This window comes from Phoxinus phoxinus (assembly GCF_949152265.1).
Source record: "Phoxinus phoxinus genome assembly, chromosome: 5".
NCBI classification, from domain to species: domain Eukaryota; kingdom Metazoa; phylum Chordata; class Actinopteri; order Cypriniformes; family Leuciscidae; genus Phoxinus; species Phoxinus phoxinus.
In genome coordinates, this window is record NC_136880.1 from 12,293,093 (window position 1) to 12,312,748 (window position 19,656).

The 19,656-nt window shown below is 41.0% G+C and overlaps 2 protein-coding genes across 2 annotated transcripts; one reads left to right on the plus strand and one right to left on the minus strand.

Annotated features, from left to right (window-relative positions):
* Nucleotides 1–1,169: 1,169 nt before the first annotated feature.
* Nucleotides 1,170–2,622, plus strand: LOC306998955 (zinc finger BED domain-containing protein 4-like; the record flags this gene model as incomplete). The annotated part of the gene is made up of 2 exons (XM_079613354.1): nucleotides 1,170–1,732; nucleotides 1,988–2,622. 2 exons carry the CDS (start codon nucleotides 1,170–1,172, stop codon nucleotides 2,424–2,426), a joined length of 1,002 nt encoding a protein of 333 aa, XP_079469480.1. The 3' UTR covers nucleotides 2,427–2,622.
* A 13,551-nt stretch (nucleotides 2,623–16,173) lies between these two features.
* LOC306999416 (uncharacterized protein) lies at nucleotides 16,174–19,456 on the minus strand. Its single transcript, XM_079614075.1, has 2 exons — nucleotides 19,137–19,456; nucleotides 16,174–18,938 (listed from the first exon to the last, which is right to left on the minus strand). The coding sequence occupies exons 1-2, from the start codon at nucleotides 19,219–19,221 to the stop codon at nucleotides 17,935–17,937; spliced, it is 1,089 nt and encodes a 362-aa protein (XP_079470201.1). The 5' UTR covers nucleotides 19,222–19,456; the 3' UTR covers nucleotides 16,174–17,934.
* Nucleotides 19,457–19,656: the final 200 nt, after the last annotated feature.

Consider the following 19,656-nt stretch of genomic DNA (forward strand, 5'->3'; position numbering starts at 1 on the left):
CATTACCTCATCTTAAAATAAGATTTAAACTGAGCATGCATTTCTCTCAGGTTAAATGCTGTAAATACATGACAAATTACCTCATCTTCTGGGGTCAAAACTGTCTGCATTTAAGCAGCGTGTATAGGCTATGACAGGTCTCGTACAGATTGCTGCCTCAGCAAATTGCGCTATACTGCCGTTCTCAACTGTGCATGGAGATCGATATAATTCAAACTCTCTTCGATACAAAGACATACCCTGTGTGAGTTCCTGTGTTTAATGATGATCACATTATATGAAGATCCACCCGATTGCAAAAGTGACATTGATTTTATACAACAGTTCAACAAACGAAATATTAATATTAAGTGATGTTCATTTTCAACACAGTTGTCAGTATTTTTACAATAAATTAATAGCTCCAATGAAAGCCACAGCAGAACTGCAGCACACAGCAATGATTGTGAAGGAATCTTTAGAGTCAATGATTCAATGATTAATTCATAAATACAGCCACTTGCTTCGTTACTGAATGAATGACTTGATGACTCATCACCTACTGGCAGTTTTAATTTAATATTTAAAAGCATCACTTCGTTTTTACCATCATTGCATATTTATCTATTTAACTTTTTTTATTTATTCAAAGCATTGTTTACTTTATAAAGGTATTTGTAAAGGTAAAAATTCACTTGAAAAAATTCGATTTAGGGGGCAAATATTGTCCCTTAGTGAAAAACGTGTGACTGAAGAGTGGGGGTACGCAGAAGGATATTAAAGCCTCTTGGGGTACAACTCTAAAAAGTTTGAGAACCACTGGGACTGGGTTAAGGAATATAACAAAATAAACATCAAAGCACAATACACATACCAAGGGCAGAAAGTAGGCCTAATACTCCCATGGTTACCAGACTATTGAAACCGGCCTAAGATATATTTCACCAGCCGCCACTGTATTTGGACAAGCAGTGTTAGCCCCGTGTCGCTAATTAGCCTAACCTCCCAGTGGATAGACGAGAGTTTCACGCCGCAACGAGCCACATTACATGCGAAACAATTCCGCGGCTCGCACACCAGCCAGGCTATAGCGCATGTGTTTGAGGAAATGCTCCAGACATGGGGCATACCTAAAACATCAGTACATGTTGTGCTTCGTGACAATGCCTAAAACATGATTAAAGCCATGAATGAGGCAGGGCTCCCAAGTCTGCCGTGTGTCGCGCACACGCTCCAACTGGCTGTTCACGAGGGGCATAGCTGATGCTATAGCAGTGGGGCGGAAAATAGTTGGGCATTTTAAACATTCCGCCTTAGCTTACTCCTGCCACGAGGACATTCAGGGACAGCTCAACCAGCCAATAAAGAGACTGCAGCAGGACGTACAGACGCGCTGGAACAGCACGTATTACATGCTCCAGTCCCTCATTGAGGAAAAGCGAGTGCTGGGGGTGTATGTGTCTGAGCATGAACTCCCTGACCATCTCACCACTCACCAATGGGCTCTTATGGAGAAGACTGTTGCCATCCTCGTCCCCTTTGAGGAACTAACTAAAAAAGTGAGCAGCTACGACGCACAAGCCTCTGATGTCATCCCAGCTGTGAGTGCGCTAGTGAGACTTCTAAACAGAGAAACAGACGAGGACCACGGCGTCAAGACAATGAAAGCAACCTTACTGGCAGCTGTCAAGAAGCGCTTCAGTGACGTCGAGACCAACCCACTGTACTTCATCTCCACCATACTTGACCCAAGGTAAAGTCTGTGTGCTATAGGTATTCAATGATAAACTACAGTACTAAATGTAAGATTAATTAATTTCCATCTGAAATATTATATTTTTGTAACTAAAATACACAAATACAAATGTATGCAATATATATAATATGAAATATATTTCCCTTATTACTACCAGAAAGCCAAATGGCTGGCATTTGTGACAGTGGTTTAGGGGAAACTAAAATCTGTCCTATTTTTCCACATATTAATACATTCATGAATTTTGTTCAGGTATAAAGATCGCTTCTTCTCCAACAACCCTGCTCCGGAGGCCAAGCTGCACCTGAAGCAGGAGCTGCAGATGATGTCCAGAGCTGAGGCAGAGGGGAGTCGGGCAGAAGCTGCAGAACCTCCTGCTAAACGGTTCCTCAAGGCCCAGGCCAGCACTAGCAGCTGTCTGGACACTGTATTTGAAGAAATCGCTAAGGAGCAGCCCCAGGCAGCACAGCCGCTGGCAGCAGGTGCTGCCATTGAGCTTGACACATACCTCGGAGGGGCCCCAAGCCCTTGTGAAGACAGTCCTCTGAAGTACTGGGGTGTCAACAAAATCAGGTTCCCCACTTTGGCTAAAATAGCCCATAAATACCTCTCAGCCCCATGTAGCAGTGTGGAAAGTGAAAGGCTTTTTAGCTCAGTGTCACACATTATAGATGAAACAGAAACAGGCTGACTGCTGATAATGCAGAAAAGCTACTTTTCTTAAAAAAAACCCTGCCACTCACTTTTTCTAAATAGGCTCCATTAAGTGAGTCGTCTTAGACTTGATGTTAATACCTACCTCAGTTGCACTGACTGCCACAGTTCTATGTTGGTGGATGTTGTTAGTTTATTCAAACATTGTGCACTAAATAGCAAAGATGTTTATTAATGCCCCTTGTGTTGTCCAGAGCGGCAGAGTTTACAACAAACTGAAAAAAATACTTGTTGCACTGTCACTGTTTAATTTTTTTAAAATAATTATTTATTCTGTAATATGTTGCATACAACATGCTTTTCATTTTAAATAAATGTTCTTAATTCCAAACTAGTACCTTGTTTTTTTGTTAAATTATATGACTAAAGCTGTTACCTGTACATTTAAATCATGTTTTTTTTATTAAGTACTCAGTATCGGTATCGGCGAGTACTGAAATGCAAGTACTCTTACTCGTTTTCCAAAAAAGTGGTATCGGTGCATCCCTACTACCTACTGTACCTAACCAGACATGCTTCTGGAGCAGACTTACAATGCAGATGCCAAGGAAGCGAGTGGACTAGATGGCATTACACTCAACCCTGCAGCCCGAATAAAGTGGGTCTACACCAAACTTCTCACTGCAGCTGTCTCTGCAGAGCTAAAGTCCATGTTACATCTCCATTCATCCTGCCCACACCATGAACCTGGCCATAGTCATGTCACCAGGGATGCAGAAATGGTTATCAAGGTCATTGCAGCAGTGGAGACCAACCCATTCACAGTAGCCACACCATGCTTGATTAAAGGAGAACTCCGGTCAATTTTAACATTGAGCTCAATTTTTAGTAAATTTGGAGTGCTGTCAATACAGAGAACAACGACACAAATCGGTGTTGCCTACACTGTGTTATCCTATTTTTAAAATTTACACCCTATTGACTTGAATGGGGCAAGTTTTAAACTTAACCAGTTCTTAGTCTTATCATCCTTGATGTGTCATTACAAGTGCCCAGCCATGTTGAGTGATTCCTTCAGAGTGAACACGAGTGAATCTGTAGATGTGTAGATGTGAAAGATATGAATAAAAATGATGTTAATTCAGCCAGCGCAAATACCTGTATTTAGTTCCTGTTTTCGGTGGAAGTCCAAAGTAGTCGATTGTCGAGTTCACGCGCGTGATCATAGTAACTAAACCTATGCGCGTGAACTCGACAATCGACTACTTTGGACTGCGACCGAAAACAGGAACTAAATATAGGTCTGTGCGCTGGCTGATATAACATCATTTTTATTCATATCTTTCACATCTACTGCAGTCAGATTCACTCGTGTTCACTCTGAAGGAATCACTCACATGGCTGGGCACTTGTAATGACACATCAAAGATGTTAAGAGGATAAAAGCAGGTTTAAAACTTGCCCCATTCAAGTCAATAGGGTGCAAATTTTAAAAATAGGATAACGTTGTCGTTGTTCTCTGTATTGACAGCACTCCAAATTTACTAAAAATTGAGCTCAATGTTAAAATTGACCGGAGTTCTCCTTTAACATTGTGTGGTGCCCACAGTGTGCGGAACCCACAGTCAAGGACAACTTAACACATGTGAAGGAATTGGGTCTACAAGCGTTGTCTAAGTCACTGTCCAGTGTTCAGAAGAGAACAAGCATCGTGAAGCTCAACACTTTCCACACACAAAACAAAAAAAACAAAGACATCTGGTGGAAAATCTTCAGCACCTGGCAAGAGCCAAGAAGTTACTGCCCTTCTGCTTATGACAGATCATTGCCAGTGGTGGAGAACTCCACATTATTGACTTAATTGGCAAACATGAGTGCAGTGACTCAACCCCCCTCCCCCCCCCCCCCATCCCTCATCCCTCTTCCAGGAAGATGGCAGTATGAGGACTGGTACCAAGGCGAGCTTAGTGAAGATCCTGAAAGAGGAGACCAGAGTGACCATCATTCCTGATCTGCCTCAAAGTGACATAAAAAACATCAGTTGTCATCGACGCTATGTGTGCCATAGCCACTGGTCTTTTCACAAAGGTGAATCATTTGGACACATTGCTGATAGATACAAAAAAATGCTGTTGTGGAAAAACAGTAAAGAGGAGGGGCTCCCCTGTTCCAAGATGGCGGCTCTATTGATGCATTCGTTCCAATGAACTGTGGTAGTTAAGGCAATATCTAGTGTATATATCTATGGACAAACCCAAGTGCGGTTTATTTAACAAACTAAATAGAAAAACAAATGCGTGGAACTTACTCAACAGTTGTTACACAAACAATACTTGACAAAGACGCATGAAAAACATGAGGGCTTAATTACACACACGACTAATGACTGAACATGGCACACCTGTACACAATGAAACAATGAACCAATGACAACACAGAACACATGGCAGGATCACATGATACTTATATATGTTAGTATATAAATCCGCATTGAAGCTCCACACCCCAAACAGTTGGTGGCGGTAATGCACCAAATTGGTATGCCAACCGCCAATAAATTTAAAAAGAAGAAGAAGAAGGATCACATGAGGGCCAGGGAATCACATAACAAGACATGAAACATGACCCCAAAACCAAAACAACCTGTGACACTGAAGAATAATTGATGTTTTATTAACAAGGTTCGGGAGGAACACGTTCTAATGATCAAACAATCAAGTCATTCCAGCCAGCTGTCAGCAATCAGTAATCAACAGGTCCACTCAATCAGCACGAGTAAAGCCTATAAATATACTCAGTCGACTCACCCATATTCCTCGACAGTTTTCAGCATTTGGTTTACCGCTGTTGCTACGATGTCCCAAATGCAGCTTTCACCATCCGATGACGAGCTTAACCATGCTCCGGTTCCTCCGCCTCTATCAGCTGGCCCCAGGACAACCTCTCCACCTGATACCGCCTCCGAGCCCCACGTTTCATCTCGCGGGCGCCGGTCTGCGCAAGCAACCCCTCGCACGCCAAGACGCCGAGGTTTACCCTCACCTCCACCGGCGAGGACTCCAGCTTCCTCCTATCGTTCGGCCGTACCAACGATTCCGCCTATTGAGAAGTGGACGGTCTTGAGTCTGAGACAAGCGCTGATAAACTCTGATATTCAGCCCTCGTAGCAGACGCTAGCGTGAGGCTGCCTCCGCTAGCGGTGCAGGCTCAAACTTTCCACCATCTTCCTGCGACTACTGCTAACCCCTCCCCTTTTCAGTGGCCTGCAGCTCAAGCAAGTGCGAGACCGCCCCCGCTTGCAACACAAGCTCAGGCATCTCATTCATTTCCTCCTTTTCCCCCTTATACTTTTCTCAATTTCCCTCCTCAAGCCCCACAGGCCGACTTAAGCGCGAGGCTGCCTCCGCAGATAGTCGCAGCCCAGGCTTCTCTCCCTTACAGCTCTCTCTTAAATGCCAAATCACAATATTCTCTTTTCACAGCTACCCCGATGCCAGTCCCACCAAACGCCGTCGCTCTGGAGCCTCCCCCAGTGACTCAAAACATCCGAGTACAGATCCTGGCAGGTGCGGATGTAGACCTTTCACTTTTACTTTCTCTGCTTCCCGTATCCGATTCTAACCGTCAGTTAGACTGCGGGGATTTTTCTGTCACCTTAAAAAAACAAAATACACATTCATCACGTTTACTTTCTTTTTCGGAGTTTTCAATTGCTTTCAGCCACTTCACAGAAATCATTTGCTCAGCCTTCCCTCATAGGCGACGCAAATTGAACGACTATTTAGCGCTGATAGCCGAGCTCGCGTTGTCCTACGGGGGAGGGCACTTTTACACTTATCACAAACTCTTCTCAGCAAAATGCGCTGTTAGGGTTTCACAGTGGAACCAATGCCCTTACTGGGGAGCACTAGACACTGACCTGCACAGCAGTTTTCCTTGGATGCAGGAATATTTCTTGCGCGGTCTGCAGGTCAGTGGCACATTCCACAATATCGTGCCCTCAAGTTAATCCCTCCGTTCCCCCATGCCCGGAAACAGCACCAGTCAAATCCACCAGCTACATGCCAAGACCGGCGACTAGCAACCCTTATCCACACAAGGCTAATTTCAGCTCCAGAGCACTTACGGATCTCCCAGCAGACGTAGCCATACCCTCCCAGTCAAACATCTATGTTTCTCTTTCCTGACTGGTGAGGAAGGACTGTTTCCCTTTCCGATGCCATGTCTATTGCCACAAGAACCCTCCCGTTCGAACATCCATACTTACCCGTCCGACACCGTAAGCATTGAACTCTCGTCGGTCACCGCGAGAGCTCTCCCAGTCAAACAACCAGGCTCTTCTTGAAATGCCAGCCCGCCAATCTCTGCGCTTTTTTCGGGTGGTCTTTATGCAGGCGGCTGTCCTTTATTCACTTTGCTTTATGGGGAGTACTCTGGGTTCGGGCCCAATTTCCGAGCTCGGAGCCCTCCCCCCGGACAGCACGCCAAATACGCATAACCATTCATTCTCTGATCATTTGTAAGAGTGAACTCGTGAATTGATGTTTTATTACCAAGGTTCGGGAGGAACACGTTCTAATGATCAAACAATCAAGTCATTCCAGCCAGCTGTCAGCAATCAGTAATCAACAGGTCCACTCAATCAGCACGAGTAAAGCCTATAAATATACTCAGTCGACTCACCCATATTCCTCGACAGTTTTCAGCATCCCTCCACCACCCCATCTCCTCACACTTGCCTGGTTATCCTCCTAAACAGAGATACGGGGGGAGTACTCTGGGTTCGGGCCCAATTTCCGAGCTCGGACCCCTCCCCCCCGGACAGCACGCCAAATACGCATAACCATTCATTCTCTGATCATTTGTAAGTGTGAACTCGTGAAATATACTTATGTTTTGTCTCATGTATTTTTTTCAGCATTGTTTGGTTTTTATTATCCAGTTGCATTACCCACAAAACCCCAGTACAGTGCAGTGAAGCTGTGGCCAGGGCTTTCACATCACTGTTGGCCATTCAGGCTTAAATTTAGGATTATAGATGGTATGTCGAATATTAGTCAGATTGTGATTTAAAAGGTAAAATCTGCTGTTTGTGACGTCTTACTGATCATGATGTTCAAGATGCTCATAATTTTTGTATAATTAAATACAAAGAAAAACTGCTTGCCAACCTCACATTTGTAAATAACTTATGCTCAAATAGCATTAAAATAGCCTTAATTCAGGATGGTTCAGCCAAGTAGTAGTAACTCATAGCTCTTAGTAATATGAGTTATCTGATTGGCTAGCCACTAGACATATACATTTAAAAATATTGCTGACTACCTACAAACCAATAAATGGATTAGCTCCTCAGTACTTGAGCGAGCTCTTAACGCATTACAGTCCTTCACGTCTATTGCGATCTCAAAATTCTGGCCAGTTGATAATACCTAGAATATCAAAATTGACTGCTGGTGGTAGATCCTTTTAGCCTGACTACGTCAGACTTCCTACTTCCGCTAATTTCATTTCGCTCCTGTAGTCAGTCTGAGATAGCAGCCTATCTTTCAGTTTTCCAGCGGCCTTCGGACGGCTGGGCCAATCAACAAACAGAGGGCGGGCTGAGAGTCGTGACGTAGACGCTAAGCGCCGAGTTTTACATTGTAGGTTAGAGAAATCGAAAACCGAAACGGCCGCAGAAATGGGAAACGAGACACGGGATGCAATTCGCTCTGTTATGGAGAACCAGTGCCAAAAAAATAGCCTCCCGGAAGTTCCGGGAGTCTCCCGCATATTGATAGCGGCTCACTGATGACCGCGAATTAGTTAAAATCTCCGAATCTAGAGCGAGCGCGCCCGCGAGACAGAGACTGTGCTCCAAACCGCATAGCGCGTGCACGGCAGAGAGGGAGAGAGGGAGAGAGAGCAAGAGACCGCACGCGCCTCATGAAGCTTCTCGGGGTAGTCATAAAGGAAGTATGCTTAGGGCACCAAAAAGGCTAGCAGCGGCACTGGCTGTGTTTAAAAGATCTAATCCTAAATTTGAGAGTTGGCTACAAATATTTTCTTGTTTCACTCAGTCAAAAATAAGTTTAGAGGCCGTGATTGTACCGTGGATGCGTAGATTAACTTCGCATAATCTGCAAAAGTCGTTTACAGCCATGTTCACTCCGGTATTTCGCTCGCATCATCATGTGTTTACAGCAGGTTTACAGTGGAAGTTCGATCATAGATTTGAGTTCGATGCATGATGTCTGTGGTTCGATGCGGCTGTACAGGCACATAACATACGTCCTAACTAAACTTATCTGATTGGCTTACGGGTAACCAATGATTTTAAACTTCAGACAAGTTTCTCTCCCTAGCGAGAGAGAAAACACTTCTCTATTATGCCATTCCAGACTCTGTCTACGAAGCAAAGTGAAGTAGCAGAGTCTGGTATTACCAGGCTAAGATCCTTTTCCTATTTAGCAACAAAACTTTGGAACAGTCTTCCTACCATTGTCCGGGAAGCAGTCACACTCTTGTCAGTTTAAATCTAGACTAAAAACACATCTCTTTGACCTGGCATAAACATAGAACATTATACATTTCTATTATTCAAATGAGATAAATGATTTTTAGGCTGCATAAATTAGGTCAGCCGGAACCGGGGACACTTCCTATAACACCTGATGTACTCGTTACATCATAAGAAGAATGGCATCTACGCTAAAATTAGTCTTTCTGTTTATCCCAAGGTTTACTGTAGTCAGCAGTATCCAGATCAGATGGAGGACCTGCTCCTAGACACGACCACAACGCATGATGTAGTCAGCCGGATCCGGGCCGTATCCAGATCAGATGGAGGACCTGCGCCTAGACACGACCACAGCGCATGATGTAGTCAGCCGTATCCAGATCAGATGGAGGACCTGCGCCTGGACACGACCACAACGCATGATGTAGTCAGCCGGATCCGGGCTGTATCCAGATCAGATGGTGGACCTGCGCCTGGACACGACCACAGCGCATGATGTAGTCAGCCGTATCCAGATCAGATGGACGACCTGCGCCTGGACACGACCACAGCGCATGATGTAGTCAGCCATATCCAGATCAGACGGTGGATCTGCTCCTAGACACGACCACAGCGCATGATGTAGTCAGCCGTATCCAGATCAGACGGTGGACCTGCGCCTAGACACGTCCACATCGCATCCCTGAAGTGTCAGCAGAGATTGTCAACTACACTCTCCCCTGTGAAGGCACGACATCACTCATCAACACGACAGCCATCGGCACTGATCCTCAACAAACTCGTCTCCATACCGGAGTGATGACTCCGATCTTCAACCAGATGGAACTGGATAAATATTGTGAATGTTCCGATTCAATCTGACTTCTGACCTGTAATGCTGAATCATAATCATCCACTGTTCGCTCGTTGGCCAGAGGAGAACTGGCCCCCGACTGAGCCTGGTTTCTCCCAAGGTTTTTTCTCCATTCTGTCACTGATGGAGTTTTGGTTCCTTGCCACTGTCTGCTTTTTCGCACCTTTGTTGCCATTGTCTTTTGGCTTGCTAGTTGGGGACATTAAATTTAACATTTAAATTAATATTCAACAAATAATATTGATCCGCCTGCATTGACACCATTATATGAGAACTGAACTGAGCTGGACGATGCATCACTGTTTTCTCCAGGCCGGCTATAGATATATATAAATGCTAAATTAATAACTTTTTCCATCAAAATGAAACATCACTGAACTTACTTAAGCTGGACTGTGATGCTATTTTCTTCTGGAAACCAACTTTGTTGCATTATTTTCATGTTATCTCTGTAAAGCTGAAATAATCTGTATTGTAAAAAGCGCTATATAAATAAATGTGACTTAACTAAGAAGAGCTAGGGTAGATTTCAAGATTTTTAGTGAATAATTGATTACTTAAATATTGTTCTGTTCCCCACACAGAGCTATCCTAACCTATCATTGACCGCAAATATCAAGCACAAGTCATGGACCACTTTTATGGAGATTTTTGACATTTTAGAGTTTTACAGCTCTAGTCCTCATTTCCTTTCTTTGTTTAGAAAATTCTTAAAAATTATCATTTTGTGTTTCACAGCCAAAAATGAATTAAATGATGGTGAGAAAATAAAAAGAATTAAACTGAAAAACCTTTTCAAATTAAAGAGTCTACAGCACTGCATGCAAACTTTTTTCCACAGGCTCATAAGTAATAAATACACAAAATTATGCAATATTTGACCACAAACATCTGTCAAAATCCTCTGTGGACTGTATGAAGCAGCATATATAATTTTTTTTAAATGGAATACTTTTATTTCCTCAATATCTAAATGCTCCTTTTTAACACTTGTGGTATGTCAATAAAATGCACAGGCCAATCTACTGACTACAGTACGTGGTTTCACAAGAGTTCTGTGAACATTTTCGAGGTATGTGGTTAGCCTGGTCCTACCAGACTCTCGTACGTACATTTCATTTGTACAGAGAGTATGGCCACTCTCCATTGACAAGCGTTAACTTCCTTGAAGGGGGGTACTCGGTTGAAGTTTAAAACTATTGGATCTGCCCAGAGCCAACATCGCTAACATGACCTCAACGTCATCGTTCTCAGCCGGACCAGTAAAAAATTGGCCGGAGAAAACCCAAGAATATACCGCAAACCCAGGCCCTGTCCCAAATGGCACCCTAAGTACTCGCGGTCTTCCTACGAGTCCGCACTGTCCAAGAATACACAGCAAACCCAGACGACGTACTAAAGGAAAATGGAAATAGAGCGGAAGTACGTAGGAGGGCTATGACTGCATATCACTGCAGCCAAATCCAAACAAGACACCTTTTTATGCCTGTCTTGGAAAGAAATGTTCTGAAATCCACAAATGTATGCGTGCAAATTAATCCAGGCAGTTGTCTTTGTGACACAAACACATTTGCAATTTTCAATCTCATTTTATTCATTTGTGAATTCAGTTAAATCTTGTGAATCTCTAATTTGATGATTTTTTTAATTTGCTTAATTTCTGTGAATGGTTATACATTTATTAATTGTCTATTTATTTGGAAAAATAAACGATTCTAACCCCATTGCAATCGGATAAGTGAAAGAAAAAACCCAGGCAGCATTAACTTAAAGTCCCCCTGTAGTCAATAATTGTATTGCCTTAAAACTCATCCTTGATCACCAAAATTACATATTTAAAAGTTTTTTTCCTTGAAAAAAAAAAAAAATTCCTCATGCATTAAAATAGCTTGAATGTATCTCTACACCCTTGACTCATTCAGTATACGCGGTTCTATGAATATGCAAATGAGCCCCACCTCCACTCACTCACAGCCACTCAGAGATCCACTGGTTGACGTTGATCGACGACACGTTGATCTGATTGGTTACAAGGTAGTTTGTGACGTCAGAAACACCAGCGATTTCAAACCGTGTTTTTGAGACTGTCTTTGGTTCACTGCAGATATTAAAGGGTTAGTTCACCCAAAAATGAAATTTCTGTCATTAATTACTCACTCTGATGTCGTTCCAAACCCGCAAGACCTTAATTCATTTTCAGAACGCAAATGAAGATATTTTTAAGGAAATCTGAGAGCTTTCTGTCCCTCCATTGGGAGCAACGCAATTTACACACTCAAGGCCCAAAACGATGGGAAAGACATCATTAAAGTAATCCATTTTCATTTTTGGGTGAAGTTTCCCTTTAAGGGCTTAAAAATAACTTGTAAGACATAGTTAACGTAGTTTAAAGCAGCTTTCCTCATCAGACACTGACAGATACAGTACATGTGTTGTTTATTGTGTTTGAGATGTGGTGTTTTCTTCAGTGCATAACTTATATTTCACAGGGATATTCTCCATCTGTAAATGTTAGAATGTCATGCAAATTGTTTCCGTTTTTGCATGCCAGGTGTGGACAAGCCTTATGCAAGCCAATCGATTCTCCGCTAACCTTCACAGGTGGAAAATGAGTAAACGAGTTTGTAAACGAGTAAACGAATGGGTTTGGTAAATGAGCACCACACAGACGGAGCGCAATAATTCGGACTAAAATATAATGGGTAATTCCGTGTCAAATCAACCAAACTTCCCCAGCTCAAATTTGAGATTTTGTTAATATATTTTCTGTAGAAAGACAAATAGTGAAGAAAGCCAAAATATTAAATGTCACAGATATATATTTACTGAGTAATTCACTATTTTGTAGGGAGGGGTTAGAATTAAAATTTTCACCTGAGATTTGGAGCCCAACTAATTATTTTAGATAGATGGCAGAATCCTTATTTTATTTTTACACAGAGATTGGTAGGTCTATTAGTTAAATCTGTTGACTTTAGCAATTTTTGTCTCGTTATGTGCACTTCTTGTGTTTTTTTCCTCATTTGCATGCCTGTAACTCAAGAAGTATTAAAGATATCTTAATATCCTTTTAGATTCAGCTTCTTAACAAACTTTCCTCCTGGTATCTTCATTTTAAAGGCCCTTGGCCTTGATGGTTCAATACCAGATATATGGAGATCTTAATGCGGCTCCATGAGTAAATGGCACACATTTTCAGTGGTCAAAAACCAAATGTGGGTCAATTTGCATACAGCTGATAGTTTTTTCTTTGAAAGAGGAATATCTGAAGAAAAAATCATGTTGAAACTAGAAATGTAGATGTAGAACCAGAATCTAAAAGGATATTAAGATATCTTTAATAATTCTTGGGTTACAAGCATCCTAACTCGAGGCAAAAAACACAATAAGTGCCCTTTTTAAACTGTCATCGTTGGCATATTATGAGACAAAGATTGCTAAAGTAAACAGATTTAACTAATAGACCTACCAATCTCTGTGTAAAAAAATTATAATAATGATTCTGCCATCTTTCTAAAATAATTTTCACACCTCTCTAATTTGGCTCCAAATCTCAGGTGAAAATTGTCATTATGACCCACCCTGCATTATGAACAATGTGTCGGTATTATTTTTAGTTTTTTTTTTATAATTGAAATCATTGTTAACTAGATTGTAAAATATGTGATATTCTGATTCTCAAAAATGCGTAAGTACATTTATTATATGGTTTATTACTTCCTTTAATAATACTCATCAGTAGCGGCCTTTGCTATGTTTCACTTGAAACGGGCCTCACAATAGAAGGGTATGAAGGTAATATGATGCCATAAAGAATCACATGCGCTGGGTAAGATTTGTGAAAGTGTACATAAGATTGCATAAAAAAGCATTTTGTTATTCATACTAGCTACAAATAATAGCTTGATCAGTCACACGAAAGTAATCAGAATCAATATTGACAGTGAAACTAAGACAATTTTTCAAAATAGATAATTGAGTGTTAAATACCATGAACAGAGACATGATGTGAAAAACACTGAATCAGAATGGTATTATTACATAGGTATTAAAGAATGGGTATTAAATGTTTTGAATGTAAAGTTTAACATCAGCTCAGTGGTGTAACACAAATTTAAATCCAATAACGTTAACACCAGCTCGAAATTCAGTATTAACTCATATAGTCAGCCTAATGGTGCACAGCTTATTGAGCAATCAGGATTTATGTATTTATTTAACATGTATGTGTGCATTAAAAGTACAATTTCGGCAACGAGAACGAGATGTGTTCAGGCGACTGGCGTGTTTATTGAACCAATCAGATAAGAGTAAATCGAGAGTCAGCGAGAAGCTCATCTTATTGGCTACACGATGAAGGTTGACCCGCCCTCCTCTTCACGCTTGCAAAACTCAACGAGTGAGCGAGAGAATCCCGCCAAAACTGGAAGCGCAACTAAAAGAAAGACGCAACTGTACAAATCGGGTTATTTCGGGAACTTCTTTGCCCCATGTACACAACAAGTCATTTAGACATTTGCAACAGGTAATTTTTTTACACAAAGGTTGATTTTCACACGATCAATCCGTTTTGCAGTTCCTGACTTGAGTTCACAGGCCTGCAGTGCTTGTGGCCGTATTTGTGCCAAAAGTGTAAGCGCGGAAAAATGGAAGTCAGAAGAATACAGATCATATTTATTTTGCGTAAGCATGAAGCTGCAGTTTTTACAATACATACATTACACTGACGAATAACAGTAAAATGCTGCAAATATTTTTTTCTGACACTTGAAAGGCGATTTACAGCTTTACAAAACTTCTCTTGCACATGCTATTTTTATTTACGCTTGCAATCTTCTGTACACTTTCACAAATCTTACCCTGCACATGCGATTCTTTATGGCATTATATTACCTTCATAGAAGGGGCCTCCGTCCGCTAGCGCTCGAGCTAAAAGCCCCACTATCGCCATCACTGAAATAAACTGGGGCTTACGGCAAAAATACCACCAAAATTAATAAATATATGGTGAAAATATGCCCCTCTATGAGTTCTTGTTTTTAATATTTAAAACAGGATAGAGTGCCGGTTTCATTGCGCTGTGCTCGCTGAGAAAGTGACGAAGATTGAATCAGTGTTTCTCATTCATTGATTTACCAGTGCCGGCCTGCCACAATATCAACATCGACCGCCACATATAGATTTCAGTGCTTCCCATTCATTAACCAGACTGTGGCGGGACCAGGGGCGCAACTACCCAGTGTCAGAGGGGTATGCAGCAACAAATTAGGCGCCCCCCACCCCCCAAACAAACAAACAAACAAACAACAACAAAAAACAAAGAAAAAAGTGTCCAATATAATCAGTAAGGAACGAGTGAGAGTTCACAGATGAAATAAGTAGGCTACAAAATTGGCATTTATTACTAAAATTTAACTGTCCCCTCTAGGGGGGTTCGGGGGCATGCCCCCCCGTAAGAAAATTTTGAGCTTTTTAATGTTAAATTCAATAATCTGGTGCACTTTGAGAGTTCAAAATTAAAAGCTCCAACCCATATTCAGTGTGCAAATTAAACAAAGAAAAATGCGAACCTATTTCAGTTGTGTCTGTCTACATTACACTAATCTATCTACATAATATTAGTTATAATATTAATCCCATGATAGTAATAGCCATATATTGTAAAACAAATACACTGAAAAATAAAGGAAACTTTCATAATTAGTTTTGTACTAATTTCTATACTTTACATTAAAGATGTGATTGGGCCACCCCAGTGTCAATCAAGGAAAGAACCAGTGGGCCGCTGATCTACGTGTTTCACGAAAAATGTCAGGAAAAAAACTAACACTGACTTTTTTTTTTGACCAATGGATTACACCGGCACTAACCCAGCGCCGCCAATTAATACAAATAAAAAAAAACTAACGGGCCTCCGATGTACGAGTTTTATGGGTTATTAAGACAAAAAAAAAGAATATATATATATTAGATGTATCAGCCCAAAAAGCACCGGGAATCCCCCGGTAGCGCCGATGGCCAATAGGCTATGCGTGGACCGGACGTCACACTTTAAATCCTACCTGTTGCCTTTCACCATCCACTCGTTTAGCTGCTGGCACATCAATTGACATGCCATCTCCTTTTTCTCTCTTTCTTTTTCTATTTTTAGCCCCGACAGCTTTTTTACTTTATCCATCTTTATCGACGACAACACTACTCGTTCCTGCTCGCTCAGCACTCACGGCCCCCGCCCGCTCGCGATATTATCCCCCCCTCTTCTATGTCAAAATTCTATGATGGAATCTTATGAGGGCGCCTATAGCCAGTTAGTCCTAGGCTAGAGGGTTATATAAGATTGAGGAAATGCAGAAATTATTTAGAAACGCACAACAGCAGCTCACATATAGAAAATACCCAAAAAAATATATAATTTTTTTTTTTTTTTTTACCATCGCTTTGGCGCCCCCTGGTGCTGCGCCCCTATGCGCCGCATATAGCGCATACCCACTTTTTGCGCCACTGGGCGGGACGAAAATATATTTCAACTTCTCATAATAACGTAAAAGGTCTTTAATGTCATGTTTTGCACCATTTCTGTCAAACAAACTAAAATTGAAAGCAGATAAGGCTTTGAGTCCTTGTCAAAAAGACGTCTCAGTTCGCAGTGAATGAATGCAGTGAACTCCATCTGTGCATGTGCTGAGTTTAGCGTGCGTTTTGGGAACGCAGTCTTGCATTATTTAGACATTTGCATTGTTGACGATTACAGCATTTCACTAGATTTGTAATGAGACGCGTTTGTAAACTTGCTTTCAGCTAAATTAAAAGCTCGACTGCAGTTTCTGTCAAAATAAAAGCTCACGGGTTTATCTCTTGCATTGAGAAATTAAGACCAAACTAATTATGAACGATTCATTTATTTTTCAGTGCATTTGTTTTACAATATATGGCTATTACTGTCATAGGAATATTATATTACCGCATATACACAAATATAAGACGAGGTTTTTGTCCTAAAAATAGGCTGAAAAATGGGGGCTCTCTTATATTCGCGATATAGACAAAATTGGGGGAAAGGGAGAAAGAACAATGGAATTAATATGAAATAGTGACCCATTAAGACAAAACCAGCTTTCAAGATGTTAATCTGCACAAAAATCCTGATAATCGAGCCGTTGTCTGGTGAAATCAAATACACATAAGATAAAAACAATATCTGTGCTGTGATTTCGGCTATACTTGCATGTAAAATTAGAGAAGCAACATAATATCTGTGTTTAACTGAATTAAAACGTTGCTCCTCTCTGCCGAGCGAGACGCAGAGCGAGACAGAGAGAGAGAGAGAGAGAGAGAGAGGTGCGCGCGAGAGAAAGGTGTGTGCGCGTGCTGGAAGAGAGAGAATTAATTATCAGTGCAATTTTCACAAAAAAATATTTTCTGTTGAAAACCAGATTTTTTCCACAAAAATCTATTTTTGTCCCAAAAATAAGTCTGGAAAATGGGGGGGGGGTCGTCTTATATTCAGGTATATACGGTATTATTAGTATTATGTAGTGTAATGTAGGCTGATCACAACTAAGGTTTGAGTGCCCTTTAAAGTTCAGGTACAAGTCAATGCACTGACTTTGTTCAAGTTGCACACTGATTATGGGTTGGAGCTCTTAATATTGTACTCTTAAAGTGCACAAGATTTATGAATTTAACTTTAAATTGTACAAAATTGTCTTCCTTTGAGGCCTAGGTCCATCCATCACAGTTTCACTAAATCCTGTGGGAAACGCTGTTAAATGTTGTTTTTGTTTTCGTGATTGTAATGCATGGATAGAATGTATTTCTAAAACATTAGAATTGCAAAGGCCGTTTTTTTGATGATCATATTAGGCAAGTTATAGCTCACGGCTGGCTATATGTGCCACCGTGCTTCTTTAAACGCTCAAGCTGAACACCCCTATCCACATTGTCAACATTATGTGAAAAAAGTATTAGACAACTGTTAAACAAAGACAGAAAACTAATAGAGACAGAAAATGGGTGATCCTAGGGTTCTCAGCGATGTCAAAATAAAAGTCCTGCTTCTAGTGGCCAAAATGAAAATTATTGGCCAATGCAAAATAAAAATAAAACAAAAAGAGCCACATTTTGGCCAGATAAAATTAATCATTATATACATACATATTAATCATAACAGGCTTATTCTTGAAGGTGAACTCAGTTTTTCAACTTTGGGCAAGCATTTTTTAAATGCTTCCCTAGATTTCCATATCGGCTGAAAGTCTTCCCACATGAAGGGCAGAGGTACGGCTTCTCTCCCGTGTGCACTCGCTCGTGCACTTTCAAGGCTCCCGAAACTGTGAAACTCTTTTCACAGTGTGAACACTTGTAAGGTTTTTCTCCAGTATGGATCCGTTCATGCACTTTTAGTTCACCAGGTCTAATAAAAGTACTTCCACAGTCCAAGCACACGTAGGGTTTCTCACCAATGTGTGTTTTCTGATGGTCTTTAAACCCGTTAAGCCACAGAAAACTCTTCCCACAAAAAGAACACACGTAACGCTTTTCTTCTTCATGAATCCTCATGTGTGTCTTCAAGTGTACGGCCAAAAAAAACTTCTTATCACAGCGCTCACAGCTAAACGGTCTTTCTCCAGTGTGAGACAGCAAGTGAGTTTTGAGATTGCAGGCCTCTGAAAATCTCCTGCCACACTCAGAGCACTGGTGTAATTTCTCTCCAGAATGAACCTTCATGTGCCTTTTTAAGCTGTTTTGGTGCGTGAAACTCTTCCCACACAACATGCATGCGAAAGGCTTCTCTCCCGTGTGGATTTTGGTGTGTTCCTTAAGACCTTCCTTTTGCGTGAAACTCTTTCCGCACTGAGGGCAGGTAAAAGGCCTCTCACCGGAGTGAATTCGCATGTGTCTCTTAAGGTCTCCTGAATTTGCGAAACACTTTTCGCACTGAGAGCATGTGAACGGCTTCTCTCCAGTGTGAATCCTTATGTGCCTCCTAAGGTCTCGTTTACATGTGAAACTCTTTCCACATTGTGGGCAGGTGAAGCAATTTTTCAGTTCTGTTCTTTCTGGTGAAAGATCATTTTCAGATTGGGAGCAATTAAAAGATTTTTCTCCAATTATGAAATAATTAGGTTTCTGAACCTGCTTTTTCTCCTGCACTTCATTCTGTTCTTCACTTTCTTCTTTACCTTCCACCGGGTCTAAAATGAACACATGACATAGTTAAAAATAAATTAAACTGTGTGTTAGAGACCAAGTGTTTATTTTAATTGATGTTTCATGTGCTTACAGTTATAAGTTATATGGTTGATAAACAAACTTGGTGACTATGAAAACTTAGCTGTTCTCCTAACTTCATTTCATAGTCATGATATGAAAAATAAAGAATGATCACCAACCTCTTTGTTCCTCTCCATCTTCATCTTTTATTCTGCATGCTTCTGCATCACTCATGTCTTCACCATCATCTTTAACAAACTCCATCTTTACAAGAGTATATCAAGTGTGTATCTTGCCATTCACAAAAAAATAATCTATTAGCCCTTCACATAGAGCTGTGCAATACTACATTTAATAATCTACAATAATTTCACGTTACTAGCACATGACAAACTTAAAACCAAGTCAAAACTTTCGTGCAGTTTTATATACGACCAATGCAGAAGCTCTCAAAAGCACAAATCACTCTTTCCGCATATCTCGAGCCTGAGCCGCGTATGGCGCATGCGCGAATGACGTCACAACACAACAAAGCGAAATATCAAAATAAAGGTCCGCCAAAATACATACCGATATAGACTTCTTATACGAAGAAAAAGATTTAATAAAAAAATTAAGAATAATTGATTAAAAAATATATACTTATTTTTTTGTTGAACAAATGAGAAAAATGTTCAAAATCCTCTAACAGATACTATT